Source organism: Halichoerus grypus, chromosome 9, assembly GCF_964656455.1.
Source record: "Halichoerus grypus chromosome 9, mHalGry1.hap1.1, whole genome shotgun sequence".
Taxonomy (NCBI): Eukaryota; Metazoa; Chordata; class Mammalia; order Carnivora; family Phocidae; genus Halichoerus; species Halichoerus grypus.
Genome location: NC_135720.1, coordinates 35,996,504 through 36,019,462, shown reverse-complemented (window position 1 = coordinate 36,019,462; position 22,959 = coordinate 35,996,504). Strand labels below are relative to the sequence as shown.

The window sequence follows — 22,959 nt, the reverse complement described above, 5'->3', positions numbered from 1 at the left end:
CTATGTTCCAAATAGGACCCTGACTGATACACTGCTATGCAAAGTATTTCAAGTTTTTAGGTTATAATTTTATTAAGCTAATAACTGATATGCATATATTCCATAAATAAACAAAAGCCCAAATACACATGATTATAAGTCCATTTAACATTGATTCCCTAAACCCTAGCCATTTTGAGGAAAATGTGATATTGCAAAACATATTTGCTGCCTGTATGAATGTAAACTACTTCCTTTTATGTAATACAGTGCAAGTTTCAGTTTTATTAAAATAATAATCAAGCTTTAAAACAACAAATGATTCTGTCAAAAAATAAAACAGAGCACTTATCTTTCAATACCATACTCAATGAGTGGTCATGTCATCCAACAAAACAAGCAGGGATTTGGGAGATAATAGCTAATATTGTCAATATAAGACATCTAAAAATCAATACATACATCATGTGTTCATACAACAGTTAGGAAAGGCATGCTTGACTTTACAGTCAAACTGTAAAATTTTGACCCAGTGACTGTTTTGTGTTGCATTATTTCCCAGGAATACAATTGTCAGAATTTGGTTGTTACTTCTGGGGCTGCAGTAGGAACATTGAGAACTAGTCAAAGAGAGAGCACTGATTATCACATTAGGTAAAGGAAAAACACAAGTAAAACTGTCTACTATACTATTACTTACAAGGGAATTCTACTGGGAAAGTATATTTTATTTGATTACTATAAGTAAAATGACATCAAATGGTAGGACAGAGACCAAGCTATGTATTAGCTCTTGGAACAAAATCTTCAATTGAGATGGAAAAGTTTGCATTTCAAAACTTCCCCTTGGCTTTATTTGTATTCATCTGCTAGCTATAATGACAGGTGCATTTCTGAATCTGGTTTCTCCTGTTTCCAGACATATGAGAAAGTTGTGTCCACACAATTGATAACACTTATCAGATGATTGCGGGCATGCAGGAAGAAACCTAGCTTAGAGTGGGTACATGAAATTGGCTGAGGCCAGTGTTCTCAAACTTTTTGGTCTTAGGATCCCTTTATACTCTTGAAAATTATAGAAGACTCAAAATTAACTGCTGTTTATATGTGTTCATCAGAAAGTAAAACTGAGAACTATTTAAAATATTTATTCATTTAAAAATAACCCCAGGGGCCCCTGGGTAGCTCAGTTGTTAAGCGTCTGCCTTTGGCTCAGGTCATGATCCCAGGGTCTTGGGATGGAGCCCCGCATCGGGCTCCCTGCTCAGTGGGAAGCCTGCTTCTCCCTCTCCCACTCCCCCTGCTTGTGTTCCCTCTCTCACTGTGTCTCTGTCAAATAAATAAAATCTTAAAAAAAATAAAAATAAAAATAACCCCATTGGGGTGCCTGGGTGGCTCAGTCGATTAAGCATCCGACTCTTGATTTCAGCTCAGGGCATGCTCTTAGGGTCCTGAGACTGAGCCCTGCATTGGGCTCTGCACTCAGCGGAGAGTCTGCTTCTCTCCCTCACCCTCCACCCCTCCCCCACTCATGCTCCCTCTCTCTAAAATAAGAAAAAAAAAAAAAAACTAAAAAAAATAATAACTCCATTAAGTGTAAACACAGTACCTGTTTAAAGACTTTTGTTTTTACTTTGTTTTAGGAGGCCATGAGAGACTCTGAACAGAGAGAGGAGTGGTATGATCTGACTTTCTTTTAGTAAGTTTACTTTGTCCTCTGTGTTGAGAATAGACTCAAAGGAAAGCAAGAACAGAAGCAAGAAAACCAGTCCCTGGGCTACTGCAATAATCCAAACAAGAGATGATGTAGGTTGTAGTAGAAGTGGTAAGTAGCCATTTTCTGTGTTTTGAAGGAAAAATCAACAGATTATTTGCAAAGTGGATAAGGGACATAAGAGAAAGAGGAATTAAAGATGGATTTGGATATGGAAAGATGGAGCTTTTCATTGATATAAGATTATAGGTGTGGCTGAGAGACAATTTGAAGCCTGAAAGGGCATTGTAGTGAGATTCTTGTTAATTCTTTTCTTGTGTGTAGATGGATAGAGTATCAATCATATTTATTTGCAGAAACTGTTCTAAATATACACATAGAGCAATGGAAGACTCGTGAATAACTTTTTCTAAATTAAAAGTATTTATGGATCAATAAACATGCTTGTGTTCTGACCCCATTCTATCTTGAACAACAAAGTCTTTAAGTGAGTCATTTAACCTTGTTATATCTATTTCTTACTTAATAAAATAAGCATTGAATTAGGTGAACTCTTACAGTCCCTGCCTAGATTCAAATCCCAGTTGTGTCTGTTTTTGTAAAATGGGAATAACAATAGTACCTACCTCATAGTTTATTGTGAGCTAATATGTGTAAAGCACTTAGAATGATGGCATTCACAGTTAATATTAATATTATATCTTAAAGCTGGAATCTTCAAGTATATATCAAATTTTTAGTATTATTTGTTCATGGGGTGTGTAGGATAGAGGGGTAAGACTGGATGGCTAAGGAGAACATAAAGACAGGATTAAGCTTAAAGCTGGAGAACATACTCTTCAACAGTATTACACTTAGAGAAGTTGTAAAAAAATCTTGTTTTGCTTACATTAAGCATCATTGAGCTAGATGGCACTCTTCAAGAACTAGTTATATATTGATATATATGAATAAGAACCTTGAAATATATTGATTTCAGAAGAATAAAAGAAAATGTAAACATGTCTATATGGACACTAAAAATTTCCAGCCTTAAGTAAACAGCTTATGACATCTCAAAATGCAACAGTACTGAAAGTAAGATACTGCCATGGAATGTTGGAATATATACTCTTTTAAAGACAAAACGCATGCTATTCCACCTTCCTCACTTTACTATAAATTGAGAAAATATAGTCAGTTCCAAGAAAGACAATGTATATGCTAAAATGTAATGGAGGATACTGCCAAGGTTTTGGCGTTTAAACCACACGAATGCAACAAGATAAGCCATTCCTTTAGTTTTAGATTCTTCTGCTGATTAATCTCTTCTTCCAGCTTCCTATGCTCTAGTCTAAGAAAAATGGGTCCAAAAGGAAATTAAGATCTATTTTTTTCCGATTAAATTGCTCAACCCTTCAGACGGTGAATAAACTAGATAGAACTCTCAAAGGACCCCCTTGTTGTGGTTGTTAAGAGAACAAGCAGTACTCTGCCAAGGACTCTGTACCCCAAAATCCAGCTAGGCGCCCAAAGGCTTCTTTTGAGTCTCGAAGCGGGGCTTCTGAGCAGCACCACCTGCTGGTTCTACACGCGTCTTACTTCCTTTGCCCCAAATCTCTCTCTAGTGGACCTGCACTCTTTCAATCTTCGGCACCTAATTACAAGTAAAGCATAATACAAAGCAGTTAGAACGATCCAACGAGAAACTGCAGGTTTCCAAAGGCAGGAAAATGTAGGTACCCAACCGCTCGCTTCAGGATTGGGTCGCGAGGAAACACAGCGCGGAGGGGCTGGCGCGAGCGCCCCAGTACAAGGCTCTCCTTCCGCCCCGCGCGGCCCCGCCCCCCCCGCGACGCGACGGGCGGTCATGTGACCGCCGCGCGCGTTCCCGGCCGCTGCGGGCTCCCAGGCCGAAGAGGAAAGGCTGCGAGACGGCCGCGGCTGTGGCTAGAGAGGTGGGAGTCGGGGTGAGGTTCTCGCGGGGAAGGGTCAGAGTCAGCCACTGCGACATCCTAACCCAGGGAAAGGCGTGATGGCTCGCGGTGTCACCTCCAGCCACGACGCGCTTCGGGTGGGCCCTGCGCTCCGGGCCTGAGAGGGGCGGCGGCGGGGTCAGGGGCCGGTACGTAGGTGGACGCCCTTGGGCTGGCGCGGCCGCGGCTCTCTGCGCCCAGGCGGGATAGGGCAGTTCAGCCCTTCCCTCCGCCCCCACCTTGGCTGTTGTCGCGGGCAAGAAGACTGTGATGGGCGCTGCGTTGTCCGCGGCCGCCGCAGCCCCTGACCTGGGCGACGGCCCGGAGCTGGTCACGGTCGGGGTGCGAGAGGCGGAGCAGCGGCCATTACTGCGCAGCCTCTTCCGCCGGGGTCCTCGTCTCTGCCTTTGGTGGCAACCAGGTCCCTCTCCTCTCCCCTTGGCGGTGGTGTCAGGCCTCTACTCGGGGAACTTCCGGCCTCAAGATTTAGGGGCGGCTATGGTTTGAAGGGTATCCTGCTCCCTGTCTTCCCGTGTGGAGGCCTCTGCCCGGGCCTTGGGTCAGATCGCAGCCAGGGCGTACAGTCCCTTCATTTTGTCTTTTTCCGGGAGTGTCTTTGGCTGCTGCCTTCTCTTCCCTCTCCCTCCTCCTCTGCTCAGTGTCTGGGTCTTGCCTAATAGGAAGAGCAGTCCCTCCACCTTGCCCTGGTTAAGCCCAGCGCTGCGTATTCTCGTTGTTTTGATGATTAGTAAATCATCGGAACAATAAAGAGATCTCTTGATACCCGTTGAGCCAAAAAAAAAAAAAAAAAAAAAAAAACACCACACCTCAGTGCATCTTAAAAGCGGAGGCTGTTGCTTTGTTCTGGTAGCTGAGTAGAGTTCTCTCCCTACCTCGCCCCCCCCCCCCCCCCCCCCCCCCGCGCACCAATCCCATCTAAAAGAGTACGTACGGGTCTTCCATTGTTGTCGCTGTTTTATTTTCTGTAGGAGTCTAGAGAAGGCTGCAAAATTGTTTTGAGTTTACACACACATTTTGACAACTAGAGCCTTCTCTTGTTAACCATTTCGTATATGTTTTTATTTTTCTTCCCTAAGTGCCAGTTTAGTGACACTTTTCAAGTTTCGAAAGTACTTACATTTTGTTTAAGTAATATTTTTAGTAATATTTTTGTAATATTGAAACAGTGTGGAATTGAGGGAAGAAGAACGCCAAGAAATGACAAATAGCGTTGTCTTTATAGTTTGACATTTCAGGTCCTTGGGCGCACTCCCTCCCTTCCAGTGTGTGTACTTTTAAATAGGATGTGAAAGTATAACACTGGCATTGAAAGCAGTGTATAATTACAGAAATTGGAGGACTTAAGACTTTTTGTCTTTTTAACAAATGAATCTATGTTTAGACTTTTAAAAAGACGTGGAATATAGGACACATGAAGAAAATGACCCACAGAAATAACAGGATTTATGATGTTGACACTGCTGTTTTCATGACCAGCAAATACTGTTTGTCTTGAGTGTCTGAGTGCTCTAAAAACACATGAAAATAGGTCAAGTAAATCTCTTTTAAAGAGAAAACCAGAAAAGTGAAAGCTACACTAGAAATAGATTTTTGGATGTGTTTGTTTTAGCCTTGTGTATCTTAAATTGGAATATTTTGTTAAGCCCACTCTTTGATTTAGAATTTATGTTTTAAATGGGCCAATGTAAGTTCTGGGCAAAATAAAAATAATGGTAAATATTTGAAGGTTTTTGTTACTTACTGGTTGTTAAAAACTTGGTCATCAGGGAAACTATTTTTCCAAATAGCTAGTCATCAGACAGGAGGTCGAAAAAGGAAATGGCTTTTTTCTTTTAGGAGACACGTGTCAACTGGTAAAGTATTTTGTTACAGTTTCCACCAATTTGAATTGTTAGAAGAATAGGACAGATTTTTTTTTTTAAAGGATCCAGAAATGATTTTTTGACTTAGTATAGAAGAAAAAGTATTCAGTCTTTTCTTTTCACAGTATTAGTCTGCTTAGAGAATATTATTTTATGTATTAGCCATTTACTAGCATGAAATGCCTGACACAGTCAGCTGGTATTTCAATGTTTTTTTTTTTTTTTTCCAGTGTCAGTAACAGGGTGCTGACCATTTATTCCATTCCCGTACCTGGTTCTTGATTGTGCCTAAGGAACATGAATTTGTGAAACAACAGGTTGGATTAGGAATAATCTTTGTGGGTATGGAAACCATTTTATTAACATTCTTCTACAGCCACCTGTGCCTATTTATGGAATATTTAGTGTTTATGGCTTATTAACTTTTGGATTAATTAAATAAAACCTGTTGTTAAATTCCTGTTAAAGTATTTAGAATTACAGAAATATTGAATAGGGTGAAGTAACACGGGAGTTATGACTTGACCAGGGTCACACATACTAGTAACAGAGCCTTTCTCATTTACAAAATGGCTGCAGGCTCTGAAACTTCTGTTTGATAAGATTAAAAGTATTTGTTCACGTTCACATTTCATGTTTTGTTTAAAATAAAATGCAAAGGCCACAGTTGGTGGGGGGATGTAAAGGTTTAATGCCTGAATATGAAGATTGTGAAGGTCATAGATTGCCATACAGTTTTTTTAAGGTTTTTTAAGGTTTAAGGGAAGTACTAAACAATAAGGGAAGTAATTCTTTAAGATAGTATAGTGTTGGGGCTCCTGGGCAGCTCAGTTGGTTAAGTGTCCGACATCTGATCTCAACTCAGGTCTTGATATTAGGGTCCTGAGTTCAAGCTCCATTTTGGGCTCCATGCTGGGTGTGGAACCTACTTAAAAAAATAAAAAGTAAAATAAAATAGTGTAGTGTCAAGTATTGGCCCCCATTTAGTTGAAATGAGGTTTGACTGAAGACTTTTGTTTCCCAGTATGACCTGTGCTTTCTGTAAGCTTGAGTTTTAGCAGGGGATGAGAGGGAAAGCTAAAAATGGAAACATTAGGGCATTTAGTTACCTCTCTCAATTTGAGACTCTTTCTCAAGAAATATTAAGATGTATCTGCTAAATTACACCCTGTCTCTCTATTCTTTCACTGGTCTTTGCTTTTTCCTTTTTTTTTTTTTTTTTTTTTTTTTGAGTTTGTATACCACAAGTTGGAAAGTTTGAAGTATTTTTCTTTTCTGTCAGTGCTAGCTTTTATATAGAGCATTTCCTGTTTTGTGTATTTTGAATTAAAAAAAAGTAACTATTAAACAGCTGTCATGACATAATTGGAAAAATATAGGAAGTCTTCAAATCTTTATAATTTGAAATTTTAACTGTTATATACTTATCTTTTTCTGTGATTAGTTCTTTTAAAAAGATAATCATTTATTTGAATCTATTATGTGGAAAAAAATGATGGTTTTTTGACTTTGTGACTGACTTGAAAAGTGGAATTGTAATTAAGTCTAGGTATTTTCAGAGAAGATAACAGCATATGCAAATAATAGAAGTGTGAATTTGTTGAGTGGTCACAAATTATAAATAGTACGGTATTACTTCATTTTCAGTTATACTTATTTACTAATTGGTTGAGTGGGTAAATGACTTAAATTCACTGACAATCTCTAAACTCTTTTATATATTTTGAAATTTAGTCTGTCACCTTTTTCCCCCAGAATTGTTAAGAGGCAGAAATATGTAATGTAGTTTCAAATCTTTTCTCTTTTTATGTTACCTTCCTAATAGTTCTTTTCTGTATAAATTTTCACCTAAAGAAAGAACCTTAACCCATTCACTAATTGGTATTTGCGTATCAAAATACTGTGGTAAATTTTAGTTTGGTATATAATTTATAAATCATTGAAGTGAGAATTACGCATGTTTGAATTATTTATGGTTTGTCAAATTAATTCTGGCTTATAGTTAGAAATTTTGTCTTACATCTTTGGATGAAAGTAAAAGCCTCCCTTTCCCCTCATTTAAAAAAAAATCTTTGGTTTCAAATGTAGAAATTTTCTGAGGACTACTACATATGACCATTTTGAATATTACATGCTATTCCCTGTGTTGTGCCCACTTGGCTTTATAATTGTCAGAGGTTATAGTGGATGGATCAGTTTGGCAGAATTGGTATCACTGAAACCAGTCAATTTTGATTACAACACAACATGCAGTTTTCTTTTTAATCTGTGCCAGCACAGGTGTGGATAAAGTAACATGAAGTTCATTTTCTTTATTCAACAATTCTGGTAGTAAATTGCCAGTTTTGTATTTTTAAAAATTGTTAATATGCAAGACGTTCTAAACCAGCATTGTCCAGTATGGTAGCCACTAGCCACGTAGAGCTGTTGAGCACGTGATATGTGGCTAGTCTCTACTGAGTTGTGCTATATGTGTAAAATACACACCAAATTTCAAAGACTATACACACACACGAGAATATAAAATATCACATTAATAATTTCTTTATATTAAATACATTTGGAAATGGTACTGTTTTAAATATTTGGGGTTAAATAAAATATTTAAATTAGTTTTACCTGTTTCCTTTTATTCTTAATGTGGCTAATAGAAAATTTGAAATTATAAATGTGGCTTGCATCATATTTCTGTTTGATGATGCTATTCTAGACCTTTTCTCTGAGATGCAGTACGCTGAAGAAAAGATTTTTTTTAAAGAAACACTTGGGTTTGAATCCCATCTCCCAATATTGATAGCTTTGTGATTTGGGATTAAATCCTTTGGGTTTGGGTTTCCTCATTTATAAAATGGGTGTAGTCATATCTCACAGGGTTGTTTGAGGTTATCAGGAGCTTCATGAACTTTTTGGTATGCATACGAACCATCTGGAGATCTGATTCTGTCGGTGGAATGGGGCTCCAGATTTTTCATTTGTAAGGGACTCCCAGGTAAATGCTGATTTAGTTGGTTGGGGACACAGTTTGCATAGCTAGGATCTAGAATACTACATAGATTTTAGTTTATTTTCCTCCCCCCAACCATAATTATCCATTTAGAGTCCACTTTGAAAATTAACCATGGTATATAGGAATTGGAAAAGTCACTGTAGCTTGCAAGATTTACTAAAACTGGTTTTATTCTTGTTTTTTTATCTGCATTCTGGAGAATTCATTGCCAGTGAACAAAACCTTAGGTAAATGATGAGCTTGTCAAAAGATATAAAGATGGCTTGAATCTTATATTTGTAAATGTATTAACTTCCCTCTGTTATATTTTAAGCTCTTTAAAGAAATTATTAGAACTTGGATATCTTTATATCTTTCATGGCTGGGTGCCTTGTTCACAGAACTCAAATGTGTTATGTGAATGAGTTTATTTCAGTATTTTTCTCAACAGTTACTTTAGGAAGTTTTTCCTTCATCCAAGAAATAACACTTCAAGTCAGCAAAAACTGGCAGTTTACTAGCCACTTAGAGATAAAAGACAGTCTGTATCTTCAGGAGGTTGATGGTTTAATAGAACAGTCAAAAGCAAATAAATAATTTCAGTGTATGGGATAACTTCAGTAATAGAAGAATGTACAATATATAGTGGAGGGAACAATTTTGGGGAAGTAGAGAAAGTAGTAGTATGGTAGCATTCATAAGCTGTAAAAGAGATGGATTATACCAGGAGGAGGAAGTACAGAACTATAAAGAGAGGTTTAGAGAAGTATGAATAATTTGGTATAACTAGATCATGAATCTGTGAGAGTGGTGGTAGGAGATAAGTAAGACTAGAGAGAGATGTAGGTTTCAGGTCATTAAAGCCTTTGAATGCTGTCCTTAGGAGCTTTGCCTTTATTGTATGGGCTAGAGAACCAGTATGGGGCTTTGCATATGGGAGGCCCATTTTGCCTTTTTAGTGTATCACTCAGAGGCTTAGTGAATAAATTTGAGGGGTATTACTGAAGCAGGATACACTGGACAGTAGTTCAGGTGAGAGGTGATGTATGTCTAAACTAGGACACTAGCAATGGCAGGAGAGTAGAGGATAGATTCCAAAGGTGTTAGGGATAAAAGTTGACAGAATTTGGTTGGAGAGGAGATGAGAAAAAGGATTTTGTTTTTTTCCATCTGCATTCCTTGATTAAAGCATGGAAGCTGAGATGTCACTTGTAAGATTCATGCAGACATGGGGGTTTGTGGAGAATGTGTAGATGAGAGACAGATGTGAAAGCCAGGTCTTCTGTTAAGAAAGAAGTTAAAATGGTTGGGCTCCAGATTGGGCAGGAAAAGAAATGAGACTGGGAACTGACTAAAGAAAAGGAGGCTGTCAAGAAACCAGAGATCCTTGTGAAATTAAAGAGTAGATGTGGGAATGAGTAAATTAGCTGGAAGGACCAGAGCTTGTAATCTAAGAGTGAGATTAAGATTTTAGAGAGGCAGCACTCTAGGTGGCTTCTAGTTCCAAATGTATACATCGTATTTTGTTGCTGGATGGACAGGGAGGTGAAAGTTCACTGAATTTAGGATTTTAGGAATTGAAAACATAGTACAGTTTTTCTCAAATTGGATTCGACGGATTACCTGCATCGCTTTCACTTAAGGTGAGATTCCTGGGCTTACACACCATCCACGTCTACTGGCCTAGAATCTCCAGGGTTAGGGCCTGAGAAAGTATATCTCTAATAAGCAGCCTCAGTGGGGCAAGTTTTAAGAACCTCAGAGTTAGGAGTTGGGATGGGTCATATTTAAATTGGCTCATAGTGATGTGTCAGGAGTTAGGATGGAGAGGATGATGAACAGTGAAAATTAAGTCACTGCCTTAAAGGTTAATCTAGAAGAGATGTAGGGGATTATATAGTCAGTGATGAGCCTCCAAAGAAAGTCTTCCCTCTTGCTGTTACTGTGAGGCTTACGATCTCTTTAGTCATCATGTTTGCTGGATTCTGAGTTCTGCACTGACTGGGCATCCTGAAGTGGCAGGAGAGGATACTGAAAGAGAAGAAAGGATTAATGGCTGAAGTGATGTTTTGGTTGGTGCTTCTGGGTTCCCTGAATAAGAGGCATCTTGAGAGAAGTTTGGCTTAATGATTGTAAACTTGGATATACATAAAAATAGCAGGAGGTTCTAGTTAATGTGATGGCCTCGTCTTTGCGCACACTACTTCCTTGTAGAAAGGCAGTGGCTATGGAATACATTGCATATGGGCTAATTTGTCCATATATGTATTAACTTTAAAAACATTTTTCACTTTAAAAACATTTTTATTGTGGTAAAATATAAATAACATAAAATTCACCATTTTAACCATTTTAAATGTACAAGTCAGTGTCATTAATTACATTTACAATGTCGTGCAACCATCACCACTATTTATTTCCACAACTTCATCATTTTAAACAGAAATTCTGTATCCTTTAAGCAATAACTCTGTTTGCTCCTCTCCTTAGCCCCTGGTAACTTATCTACTTCTGTCTCTGAATATGCCTATTTCCAATATTTCATTTAAGTGGAATCACAAAATTTTCCTTTTGTGTCTGGCTTATCTCACTTAGCGTAACACTTTCAAGGCTCATCCATGTTATAGTATGTATCAGAATTTCCTTTCTTTCTATGGCTGTATAATATTCCATTGTATTTGTATACCACATTTTGTTTATCCATTCTTCTGATGGGCGCTTGGATTGTGTCTGCCTTTTGACTTTTGTGAATAATTCTGCAAAGAACATTGGTGTACAAGTATCTGTTTCCGTCCCTGTTTTAATTCTTTTGGGTATATACCTGGGAGTGGAATTGATGGATTATATGGTAATTCTGTTTAATTTTTTTGAGGAACCACCAAACTTCACAGTGGCTGGACTATCTTTCATTCCCATCGACAGTGTACAAGGGTTCCAGTTTTTCCACATTCTCGCCAATGCTTATTATTTTCCTTTTTTTTTTTTTTAAATTATAGCATCCTAATAAATGTGAAGCAGCAATTCTTGTGGTTTTGATTTACATTTCCCTGATAACTAATAATGTTGAGCATCTTTTCATGTGTTTAATGTCAATTTCTACATCTTCGAAGAAGTACCTACTCAAGTCTTTTGTCCATTCAAAAAAAATTTTTTGTCCTTTTGTTGTTGTAGGCATTCTTTTATGTATTGTGGATATTAAACCCTTATCTGTATATGATTTATAAAGATTCTCTCCCATTTTGACGTTTAACTTGCTTGACAATGTCCTTTGATGCCCGGAAGTTTTAATTTTGATGAAGTCCACAATTTGTTTTTTCTTTTGGTGTCATTCATATCTAGGAATCCATTGCCAAACCCAACATCATAGAGATAAACCCCTCTGTTTTCTTCTAAGGGTTCTATGGTTTTACCTCTTTTTAGGTTTGTTGGTCTGTCTTGAGTTAGTTTTTGTATATGGTGTGAAGTAGGGATCCAACTTCATTCTTTTGCATGTGGCAGTTCACTTGTCCTAGCATTTGTTGAAGAGACTATACTTTCTCCCATTGAATGGACTTGGCACCCCTTTTTAAAAATCAGTTGGCTCTACAAGTAAGGGTTTATTTCTGGACTGTCTCTTCTTTTGGTGTATTTGTCTATTCTTGTACCAATACCACACTGACTTGATTACTGTAGCTTTGTAGTAAATTTTGAGTAAATTTTGAAATCGCAATGTTCAGTGAGTTCTTCAACTTTGTTCTTTTTCAAGATTGTTTTGGATTATTTTAGGCCCTTCACAGTTTCATACGAATTTGAGGATTGGCTTTTCCATTTCTGCAAAAAAGGCTGTTGGAATTTGCGTAAGGATTATGTTGAATCTATAGATCAGTTTGTTTAGTATTGTCATCTTCAGTCTTCCAATCCATGAACAGTTGTCTTTCCATTTAATTAGCTCTCCTTTAATTTCTTTCTGCAGTGTTTTATAGTTTTCAGTGTACAGGTCTTTCCCCTCCTTGGTTAAGTTGATTCCTAGGCATTTTATTCTTTTAGATGCTATTATAAATGAAATTTTTGAGAAAATGCTTTCTTGATTGCCTTTTTGGATTGTTGACTGTTAGATGTAGAAACACAGCTGACTTGTACATTGAGCTTGTAACCTGCAACTTTGCTGAATTTATTACCCCTAGTAGTTTTCTTGGGGATTCTTGGGATTTTCTATATAGAAAATAGAGATAGTTTTACTTCTTCCTTACCTTTTTGTATGACTTTCATATCTTTTTCTAGTCTAATTGCTCTAGCTAGCACTTCCAGTACTGTGTTGAATAGCAGTGGTGAAAGCAGGTATCCTTGTCTTGAAATTTTGTCATTTCTAAGCTAAAATTTGCCACTGAATTTTGTCAAAGGGTCATACATAATTGACTGATTTTATTGATCTTAATTAGTCTGTATAGAAGTTGATGAAATAACTTCTTTTGCAGCACAGAATGAACCAGCAGTGGAAGACAAAATACCACACACTGTTTGACTGCCGGTGAAGATGAGCTTTTGTTTTTGTGCCAGACAACTGTGGGATTTGTAATAGAAATGTAAGTATGGCATCATGGTTTGTCCCAAAGATGCAGTAAATTAAATGAACTGATAAAATGCAGTAAGCCAAGTTATATGTTTTATTTAGATCTAATTATACAAAATGAGCGTTTTGTATTGTTTTAGATGTTTTATTGAGTTAGTAATTTTATTCACGTTAAATTACTGTTAACGTAGATATCCAGAAATCTTACCAGGAAAAATTTCTATAAAAGTCAATGAAACTGAAGACAAAAGAATTTTCTCGTAGGGTAAAAAACTGGAAAGATTTTTAGATCTTCTAGGTTCTACTTTCTCTTTACATAGTAACTTACTTAAAAACCAAACTAGGCAGACAATATCACCTTTTATAACTAAGAGGGACTTAATGGGACTTAAAAACACTTATTATTAAAAGCTTGTTTCACTAAATTAAAGTGTTTTTTAAATTAATTGATTTTTTAAAATAAAGATCTATTTAGAGAGTGTGCAGGGGAGGGAAGGGCAGAGAAAGAGAGAGAGAGAGAGTCCTAAGCAGACTCTGCGCTGAGTTCAGAGCCTGACGTGGGGCTTGATCTCACGGCCTGAGCTGAAACCAAGAGTCAGACACTTAACCAGCTGCACCACCCAGGCACCCCTAGATTAATTGATTTTTAAAAAATTGAGTATATTGCATTTTAATTAATACTGAATTCACTCTAGCCCCCAGTTTTACCAGTTGTGTTTTCCTATCATTTAGTTTTTGTGAAATATGCTTTAAAATACTACATTACCATGATTGTGCCCATTATGAACGTCATTCTATTCTTGATAGATATTTTTACATGATGAACACCGTATTCTTCCAAGTTAATATGAACATTATCCAACCTGTAGATACTATTTCACATGTTCTCTCAGTTTGACATGTAACTATTGCTATCTTCTTTTCAATATGATGCTTTAATTATATACTAGAAGTATGGCAATGTCATTCTTAGTGTTGAGAATTTGATAAAAGTAAAATGAAACCTATATGTATTTTTCTTTAAAATTGGGGCAAATATATCTTTTATTTAATCTTGTTCATATGTTATCTGCCGTTATATGTATAAAGTCTCTCTCTCTATATATATATAGACTTTTAAAAACCATATTTAAAAAACCATGTATATATATATATATATATATATATATATATACACACACACATACATATATATATATGTAGGTTAAATATTATAGGTGCTGGCCGTCAAGGGAGTAGACTATGGTCTAGGAAGTGAAACATAATTAATTATTAATTAAACAGTGGAAGAAATGCCATATTGAGGTAACAATAAGATGCTTTTGGAACTGAGAGGATTTAGTCCATCTGAAGGTTCATAGTGAGAAGAACTTTTAGCTTGATCTTAAAGAATAAATAGAATTTTACCAAGCTGAGAAAATTAGGAAGTATTTTTTAAGCCAAGGTAATGAGGGAGGGGCACAGTTGCCTAAATATCAGGGCATCTTAGGGGAGTCAGGGAGCAGTCCCATGTAGCAAAGTGGGGTAGGGAGAAAGAGACTTCAGAGTTGGTAAAGGGAGTGAATATTTAGTACCTGCTGTATTGCTAGGTACTTACTGGGTATTTTATTTGGATTATTGAAATTAATCACTGTGAAAAATGGTAGTTAGCTCATTTACTGGTGAAGAAACAGAATTAGAGAGATGAAGTCATTTGCCCGAGGTCAGTGTTTCCCAAATTTCTCTGAGAATAATCCCGTGGGGCACTTGTTAAAAACACAGATTTTTTAGACTGTAACGCAGATATGTGCAAATTTCCAGGGTAGAGCACATCAGCTGATTCTTACTTTTGGAGAAATCTGGGAAATGCTCTTCTAGGTCAGTGTAGTGAGAATAAATGATGGAGCCAGGATTTTAGCTAAGTCTGTTTTACTCTAAAGGCTATGTCAATGTACTTGGAAGCCAGTGCTTAGGAATTTGGATTAGATAATGTAGGCAGTAGAAAACCATTGAAGCTTGGAGAGAAGACTAATTAGACACGAACTGAGAAAAAGGGATGAGGAGGAGAAAGGACTGAAGTCAGGGAGGCCACTTAGGAGGTTAGTACAAGAGTGTGTCCAAGAAGCCAGAATTGGGATCACAGGCTTTGGGAATGAAGGGGACACATTCTAAAGAAGTTTCTGTCCGGAAAAGAGAAATGGCCAAGGAATAAGGGAGTATTGAGGATGGCTCTAAGTTTTATGCAAGTTCGAAAAAAAAGGAAAGAGGAATGAAGGTTTAGGAGCAGATAATTTTGGTTTTAGTCCTGTTTGATTTCGGGTTCTTGGAGAATATTGAGGTTAATTCTTTGAATATATATTGGAAACACAGTTGGCATGGTTCTGGATATTAGATTTTGGGAGTCACAGTGGTATATTTATTAATCTGAAATACTCAGTAAATTGTCTAGACATAGAATGTACTGTGAAAATAGGGCCACACACAGGGCCTTTGTGAAGAATACTGGTACTTAAGGGCAAATAGAGAAAAGAGAAAACAATATAATAGAAAGGAGAATTGCGAGAGAGTACCATCATGGAAATGCATAGTATAAAGTTTTAGAAAAAGAGTTGGTGGTCATATCATTCAGTGCAATAGGATCAAATATATTGAGACTGAAAGAGATCATTAGACTAAGCATGGTAGTTGATTTTGTAATTTAAGGATAGAGAATATTAACCAAAATCTTGAGGGAATTGGGATGGTACTAACACCAGAAATTGAGGGGTTAGCTTTTCAAAACAACTAGCAGTATCCCATCCTGAGCCAAGAGGAATGATGATAAGGTAGAGTGAAGATAAAGATAAATTTCAGGGATTCACTCTTACCTAATTTTTTAATGATAAAGGAGTCCAGGATATCTCTAAACTAAGAAGTTGGAGAAGTTGTGTAATAGTCTTTGGGGGAATAGGGAAAGAAAGTTGTCTTGACTGAGTAAAAAGTTACTGATAGGAGGCTTGATAGTCTCTGGGAAATCAAAATAGCTGATTATGTGTGGTGCTCACAACTTTTGCACCATACATTTCACTATAAAAGTGGAAATTTTCATGAGTTTAATAGTTAACTTTTGTTAAGTCCTCTCCTTGCTTGACTCTTCTTTTTTTCAAATGTCTTCCTTGTAGCTTTTTTGGTGGTGGTGTCTCTTTATTCCCCATCTCTCTCTGACCACTTCTTAACATCTTTTGTAAGCTGTTTTGCCTCATTAGTAAATATTGAAATAATCCAAGGTTCTGTGTTTGGGCCTTTTGTCTGCTCTCTCTACAGGTTTAATTTGGGCATTCATTCATTTTCATGTCTTTTAAGAACCACGTACAGGTGATTCATCAGACTTTTTTCAGCTTAGATTTTACTTTTCCCCAAGTACTGATGAGCATTAGCCCTTCTCCATTTTTGTCTTCATGAATAGTATCAAAATGGATGGATGGCTTTCTTATTTTCTTCTTCTTAATGGGAGCTTTAAATAAATATGGAGATACAAAAGATTTTCAAGAATTTCATTGACAGCTAATTTCTTTAACCTAAATGGAAAGGGATGTAAGAATATACATATTACTTGTTCTCCCATTCTGTAGCTAATTTAGTTCTTTTTGTTCCCAAAAGTTAAAGTTATACTGAGGTTTAAATGTAGAAATAGGGGGCGCCTAGGTGGCTCAGTCGTTAAGCGTCTGCCTTCGGCTCAGGTCATGATCCCAGAGTCCTGGGATTGAGCCCCGCATCGGACTCCCTGCTCAGTGGGAAGCCTGCTTCTCCCTCTCCCACTCCCCCTGCTTGTGTTCCCTCTCTCGCTGTGTCTCTGTCAAATAAATAAAATCTTTTTAAAAAATAAATAGATAAATAAAAATAAAAATAAATGTAGCAATAGAACCTGATGAATTAAAAGAGGCTTTCATATACAGGTTTATGCTTTCATTTAATTTATTCACTTTACAATAATTTTTATTCGAACGTGAATTATCCCCATTTTACTGATGAGAAAGCTGAAGACCCAGAAGCACTGTGTGTGTGATTTTTTAAAAACCTCTTATAGGTATACTACGAGCTGCTTATATTTGGCAGAATTGAAATATACATAGACTGTTACCACAGTGTAAAGTTACCTGGAGCAGACAAAAGTATTCTGAATCTTTTGCCAAATGTAAATTGAAATACGTGGTATTCTGTCTCTCGTCACTTTGGGAAGTACTAAGATTTTGTATTTAAGAAATACATATGAGTTGTGGGGAGCCTAACAAAATGTATTGTGCATGGCCAGTTCTTTTTAGGGGAAATAGGTGGACAGCATTGATTAACCAGTTGAGAAGCAAGCACTTTCACTTATAACTTAGATTGTTAAGTTACAAGATCTTTGAAGGCAAGGGTTTATGTCAAAATACTTTGAGGCTCCTCTAAGTGCCTGACACATGAAGAGTTCATATCTGGTAGAACGTAGCATAGGCTGGGAAAAAGTTGTACTTTACTAGTTTGTGTGACTTAGAGTTCTGGTAAAGGAATTGATTGGAAATGGAATTAAAGGTTGAAAAAGAGTTTGGAAATCAAGCACTGCATAGTAATCAGTTCTTTCCACTGAGACTGTGCCACTTCCTTTTCTAGGTAAGTACAATCTTTTCCAAAACTTGCTATCATTTTGAACCTTGTCTATTGAGGAACCAGGGACACAGAAAAAAGCAGTAAGAGAATGGGTTGTTGGACTGGAGGTGCTGTGATGAAAACCTAAGAGGACTGTTTTTCAAGTTTTGATGAGCATAATAAACATTTTTTACTGACTACACCTTTTGTAACCACTGTACCCATTTTTGAATGCTTGATCTTAGAAAATGGCAGAAATCCTTATGGTGATTAAATTCTAAATATTCCTTGTTTAAAACAGAATCAACTGGTACAGAGAGATTGTCATTCATTTTAAGCAGCAGTTAATTAATGGTTGCCAGTCTCTGTGAGACCTTTACCTCTATTTACATATCACTGGTGCACTTCCTCTATCATTTTCTGCCCTTTTAAAATATCTGTGGTTTCCTGGTACTATGGGATAAAATCAAATCAGATGCTTCGTTAGCAGGCACAAAAAGACTTCAATGATTTGGCTTCTGATTACCTTTATACCTTCATCTCTTGCTGTTCCATTGCTTATTTGACTCAAGGCCATGTATATGGCTCTGACCTCAATCTCTTCCACTCCCCAGCCACCTCTGCACCCCATACTTTTAGCCTATGTCCATCTTCTCACCTCTCTCTATTACTTTTAATAAGTATCCTAACACATTACTATAGGAATTAGGCCATATTGTGATTATCTGTTTTGCTTGCATGTATGTTTCCTTATTTAACAAAGTAGGTGTGTATCTTTAGATCCATCAATACTCAGTATTGTATATGGATATGGTACTTTTTAAATAAATGTTCATCTGACTCAATAAGGCAGAAATGAACAAATTTATGTGAGTGTTTAAGCCCGATACCATCCAGTTGGACAAATTTTGTCCGTTTCTTTCCCTTTCTTCTTCTGCTTTAGGGCAGCCTCAATATTCATGTCATTTCTCCCTTGTTTTTACCTGATTGTAACATTTGTGGAGCTTTAGTGATTACAAAGTGTTTTCATTTGGTATTTTTGTTTTGTTTTGTTTTTTGTGTATTTTGGCTATTCTCACCTAAGTTTTATAAACTCTGATTTATAGGTAAGGAAATTTAGAGACTATGGATTTAACTGGGTGCAGAAGAGTAAGGGAGAGGGAGACTCAGGTTTTTAGATTTCTTATCTAGCAGTGGTTTCCTTGTATAATAGCTGCCTTATTTCACGTTATCCTTTCTCCCTTGGCCATCTGCAATTTATCATTATAGTCTTCAGTGTGCTGCTTCAGGGCTGATCTTTAAGTGCACTGACAGAATTTTTATACATTCCCAAGGTATGTGTAGGTAAATTCTTTAAAAAAAAGTTTGTCAACCAGATGGTTAATGTTATTTAAAGTAAAATAAAGGGACGCCTGGGTGGCTCAGTCGGTTAAGCGTCTGCCTTCAGCTCAGGTGGGATTGAGCCCCGCATCGGGCTCCTGCTCAGTGAGGAGCCTGCTTCTCCGTCTGCCTGCCGCTCCCCTTGCTTATGCGTGCTCTCTCCCCCTTTATTTATTAATAAATAAAATCTTTTAAAAAAATAAAGTAAAATAAAACTCAAAACATCTATTTTTTTGATGATATTATATTCTTCATTGAAAAACATACTCATTTTCTTAGCTAAATATTTGACTGTTCTCTATCTGCCAGGTCTTGTATGAGAGTACGGAGATGAGCCAAAGTGATCTGTTTCTTGCCTTTACAAAGCCCACCTGTTTATGGGGAAGACTGACATTAACAAAATAAACACACACATAAATGTAACAGTGCAATTCTGATAAGTGCTAGGAATGAGAAGTACATGGTAGTAAGAAATTAAAAAAAAAAAAATAGGGTGATTTGACCTAGTCATGGAGACTTTCTCAAGAGGGATATAAGATGGGTAGTAATTTGTCCATGGGGGATGTGGAAGGCAGGAAGTGAAGAAATGTTCATACAGAGAAAACCTATTGAAGGGAGTGGCCAGTGTAGTTGGAAGCCTGATCAAGGGAAAGGGAAGTCTTGGGGCGCCTGGGTGGCTCAGTTGGTTAAGCGGCTGCCTTCGGCTCAGGTCATGACCCAGGGTCCTGGGATGGAGCCCCGCATCGGGCTCCCTGCTCGGCGGGAAGCCTGCTTCTCCCTCTCCCACTCCCCCTGCTTGTGTTCCTCTCTCACTGTGTCTCTCTCTGTCAAATAAATAAATAAAATCTTTAAAAAAAAAAAAAAAAAGGAAAGGGAAGTCTGATAGAGATGAGGCTGGTGTGGGAGGTGGGAGGCAGGACCATTGCAGGGCTTACAGATCCTAGTCTTTATCCTAAAATCAACTTTTGAAGCAAGAGGTAAGGCTAGACCAATTAAGAGGCATATTAAGTAATTCAATAAACAGCATTTACTTGGTGGCTAGGGAAGGGTAGAAATGTAGGTGGATTCAGGAGATACTTAGGATAAAATTGGTAAGACCTGCTGCTGATGTTTTGGATACAAGGAGTAGGAGAAGGGCTATTTCAGTGGTGGATTTCTGGCTTGAAAAAGCAGATGGATAATGGTGTCACTGGGGGTGGGTAGCTTTTAGGGAGTAAAGAAGAAACATTATGACTTAAGTTTTTTTTTTTTGCCCTCAAGACATCCAGGAAGAAATCTAAAATAGACCATTAGAAATCTAGATCTAGGGCTTACTACCATGTACTTCTCATTCCTAGCACTTATCAGAATTGCACAGTTACATTTATGTGTGTGTTTATTTTGTTAATGTCGATCTTCCCCATAAGCAGGTGGGCTTTCATTTTTGCTTTCACATAGTCCACTGTGTAGCACACATATATAATAGGTGCTTAATAATAATCTGAGTTGTTGAATTAAGATATTGGAAGAATTGAAATACAGTTTTAATATTATATGTATTTTCTCTTATTTTCTTAGGATGGCTGGCTGTGGTGAAATTGATCATTCAATAAACATGCTTCCTACGAACAGGAAAGCGAATGAGTCCTGTGCGAATACTGCACCTTCTCTAACTGTCCCTGAATGTGCCATTTGTCTGCAAACATGTGTTCACCCAGTCAGTCTGCCTTGTAAGCATGTTTTCTGCTATCTGTGTGTAAAGGGAGCTTCATGGCTTGGAAAGCGATGTGCCCTCTGTCGACAAGAAATTCCTGAAGATTTCCTTGACAAGCCAACCTTATTGTCACCAGAAGAACTCAAGGCTGCGAGTAGAGGAAATGGTGAATATGCATGGTATTATGAAGGAAGAAATGGGTGGTGGCAGTACGATGAGCGCACTAGTAGAGAGCTGGAAGATGCTTTTTCCAAAGGTAAAAAGAGCACTGAAATGTTAATTGCCGGGTTTCTGTATGTTGCTGATCTTGAAAATATGGTTCAGTACAGGAGAAATGAACATGGACGTCGCAGGAAGATTAAGCGGGATATAGTAGATATACCAAAGAAGGGAGTAGCTGGACTTAGGCTGGACTGTGATGCTAATACTGTAAACCTCGCGCGAGAGAGCTCTGCTGACGGAGCAGACAGTGTCTCCGCACAGAGTGGAGCTTCTTCCGTTCAGCCTCTAGTGTCTTCCGTAAGGCCCCTGACATCAGTAGATGGTCAGTTAACAAGCCCTGCGACACCATCCCCTGATGCAAGCACTTCTCTGGAAGACTCTTTTGCTCATTTGCAACTCAGTGGAGACAGCATCGCTGAAAGGAGTCATAGGGGGGAAGGAGAAGAAGATCATGAGTCGCCATCTTCAGGCAGGCTACCGGCACCAGACGCGTCCATTGAAGAAACCGAATCAGACGCCAGTAGTGATGGTGAGGATGTATCTGCGCTTGTTGCACAACACTCCTTGTCCCAACAGAGACTTTTGGTTCCTAACGCAAACCAGACAGTATCTGATCTATCAGATCGATCAGGAACTGATCGATCAGTAGCAGGGGGTGGAACAGTGGATGCTGGTGTCAGATCTAGAAGGCCTGATGGACAGTGCACAGTAACTGAAGTTTAAATAAAAAAGTCTTCAGCTCCATGCTCAAAGTTAAAATGGTTATCTGTAAATTTCTGCCCACATAACATTATACTCATCCCTGGTAGTGCATTTTTGGGAGTTGGGGTGGGAAAAGGGTATGGGGAAGACAGACCTGTAAATTAAAATGTCTAACATGTCTCTGTTGAGGAATTTATTTAATATAAGGAACTTGGCGTTAATAGTTGAGAGCTGTTCAGTAATAACCCCGTTTTCTTGATGTCTGTTTATTTTACAGTTTTTTTAAATTTCTTCAGTTCTTTTGGCCAGCGTGTGTGTATTACCTGTACATTAACAGTCCTCATCTGACTCTTGCATTGTGTCTTATTTTTCTGCATGGATTGACGTAAAACCATTACTAAAATTTGGCACCTATGAGATGTCTTGTATCGGTATGAACAGGAAGCTTAATGTGAGAACAGATGTGAATCTGGGATTTTAAAATAGATGAATAACAACTATTAAATAGTAAAGTTACTGAAATGGAGATGTGAAGAAAACAGCTAATAACTCAATGTTTCAGAATCTTGTCTGTAACATACTTCATGGTGTTTCCCATAGGCTTTGCTGTCTAGTCCTTGTAGTTTGAGGTTTCTCTTGATCTGCATTTTTCTTTTTGATTACAGAATTTATAATTTAATAAATACTAGAGTTTATCAAAAATAATTTGTCTGTTGTTTGAGTCTGGAAAGAGGATGGAAACATTTTGACATTTGTGGCCAAAGGTCAATAAACAGGTAGCGGTTTGAATTGGTTGTATTCAGCTTAGTCACCTGCTCAGGAAAGTTTGATTTTTTTCAGAGACTATTTAAACAGAATCTACAAGCAATTGCATGGAATAAGTATGTATGGAAATAAACCTAAAGCTCGTGAGACTTAAATTTCTTACATAACTAATAGTAGAGACCATATATGTATTTAGATGTTCATTGCCAGTCTTCATTAGTGGTCTGATACTAATGAATTAAATGGGTAGGCTTATTTTAAACAGCATTAGTAGACACAAATTTACTTTACACAAAATGTAGAATCTGTGACAAAATAGGAAGTCTTGGGTTAACCTGGTAATCCAGAATTTGGATCTGAAAAATGGTAATGTGAGTTTGTCTTAATATATTTTAATTCAAAGCATACGCAAGTTATTTTTAGTATGTTTTTCAAATGTGACTTGAATGTTACCATAGCAAATAAAAACTGTCACTACTTTGAAATTATCTTTTATCTCTTGTTGTGATAGGTTAGAATTGGGAGTTAATTCTTTGACTTATATGTT

The 22,959-nt window shown here is 37.5% G+C and overlaps 2 protein-coding genes across 5 annotated transcripts in view; one reads left to right on the top strand and one right to left on the bottom strand.

Annotated features, from left to right (window-relative positions):
* Nucleotides 1-3,512: 3,512 nt before the first annotated feature.
* On the top strand, nt 3,513-22,897 carry RNF146 (ring finger protein 146). 4 transcript variants are annotated; one of them, XM_036085483.2, is made up of 4 exons: nt 3,525-3,630; nt 5,762-5,873; nt 12,977-13,079; nt 20,588-22,897. In XM_036085483.2, coding segments are annotated over exons 3-4 (1,083 nt in total). In that variant the 5' UTR covers nt 3,525-3,630; nt 5,762-5,873; nt 12,977-13,077; the 3' UTR covers nt 21,669-22,897. The 4 variants fall into 4 exon arrangements, with proteins under 4 accessions (XP_035941372.1, XP_035941373.1, XP_035941376.1 ...); XM_036085482.2 differs by having other exon boundaries at nt 12,972-13,079; XM_036085479.2 differs by lacking the exon at nt 5,762-5,873 and having other exon boundaries at nt 3,513-3,630; nt 12,972-13,079.
* ECHDC1 (ethylmalonyl-CoA decarboxylase 1) overlaps nt 10,472-22,959 on the bottom strand; it is a 68,093-nt gene continuing 55,605 nt past the window's right edge. Inside the window, exon 5 of the mRNA XM_036085492.2 lies at nt 10,472-10,548. The gene's annotated coding sequence lies outside the window, so the exon portion shown is untranslated. The remainder of the gene's footprint in view (nt 10,549-22,959) is intronic.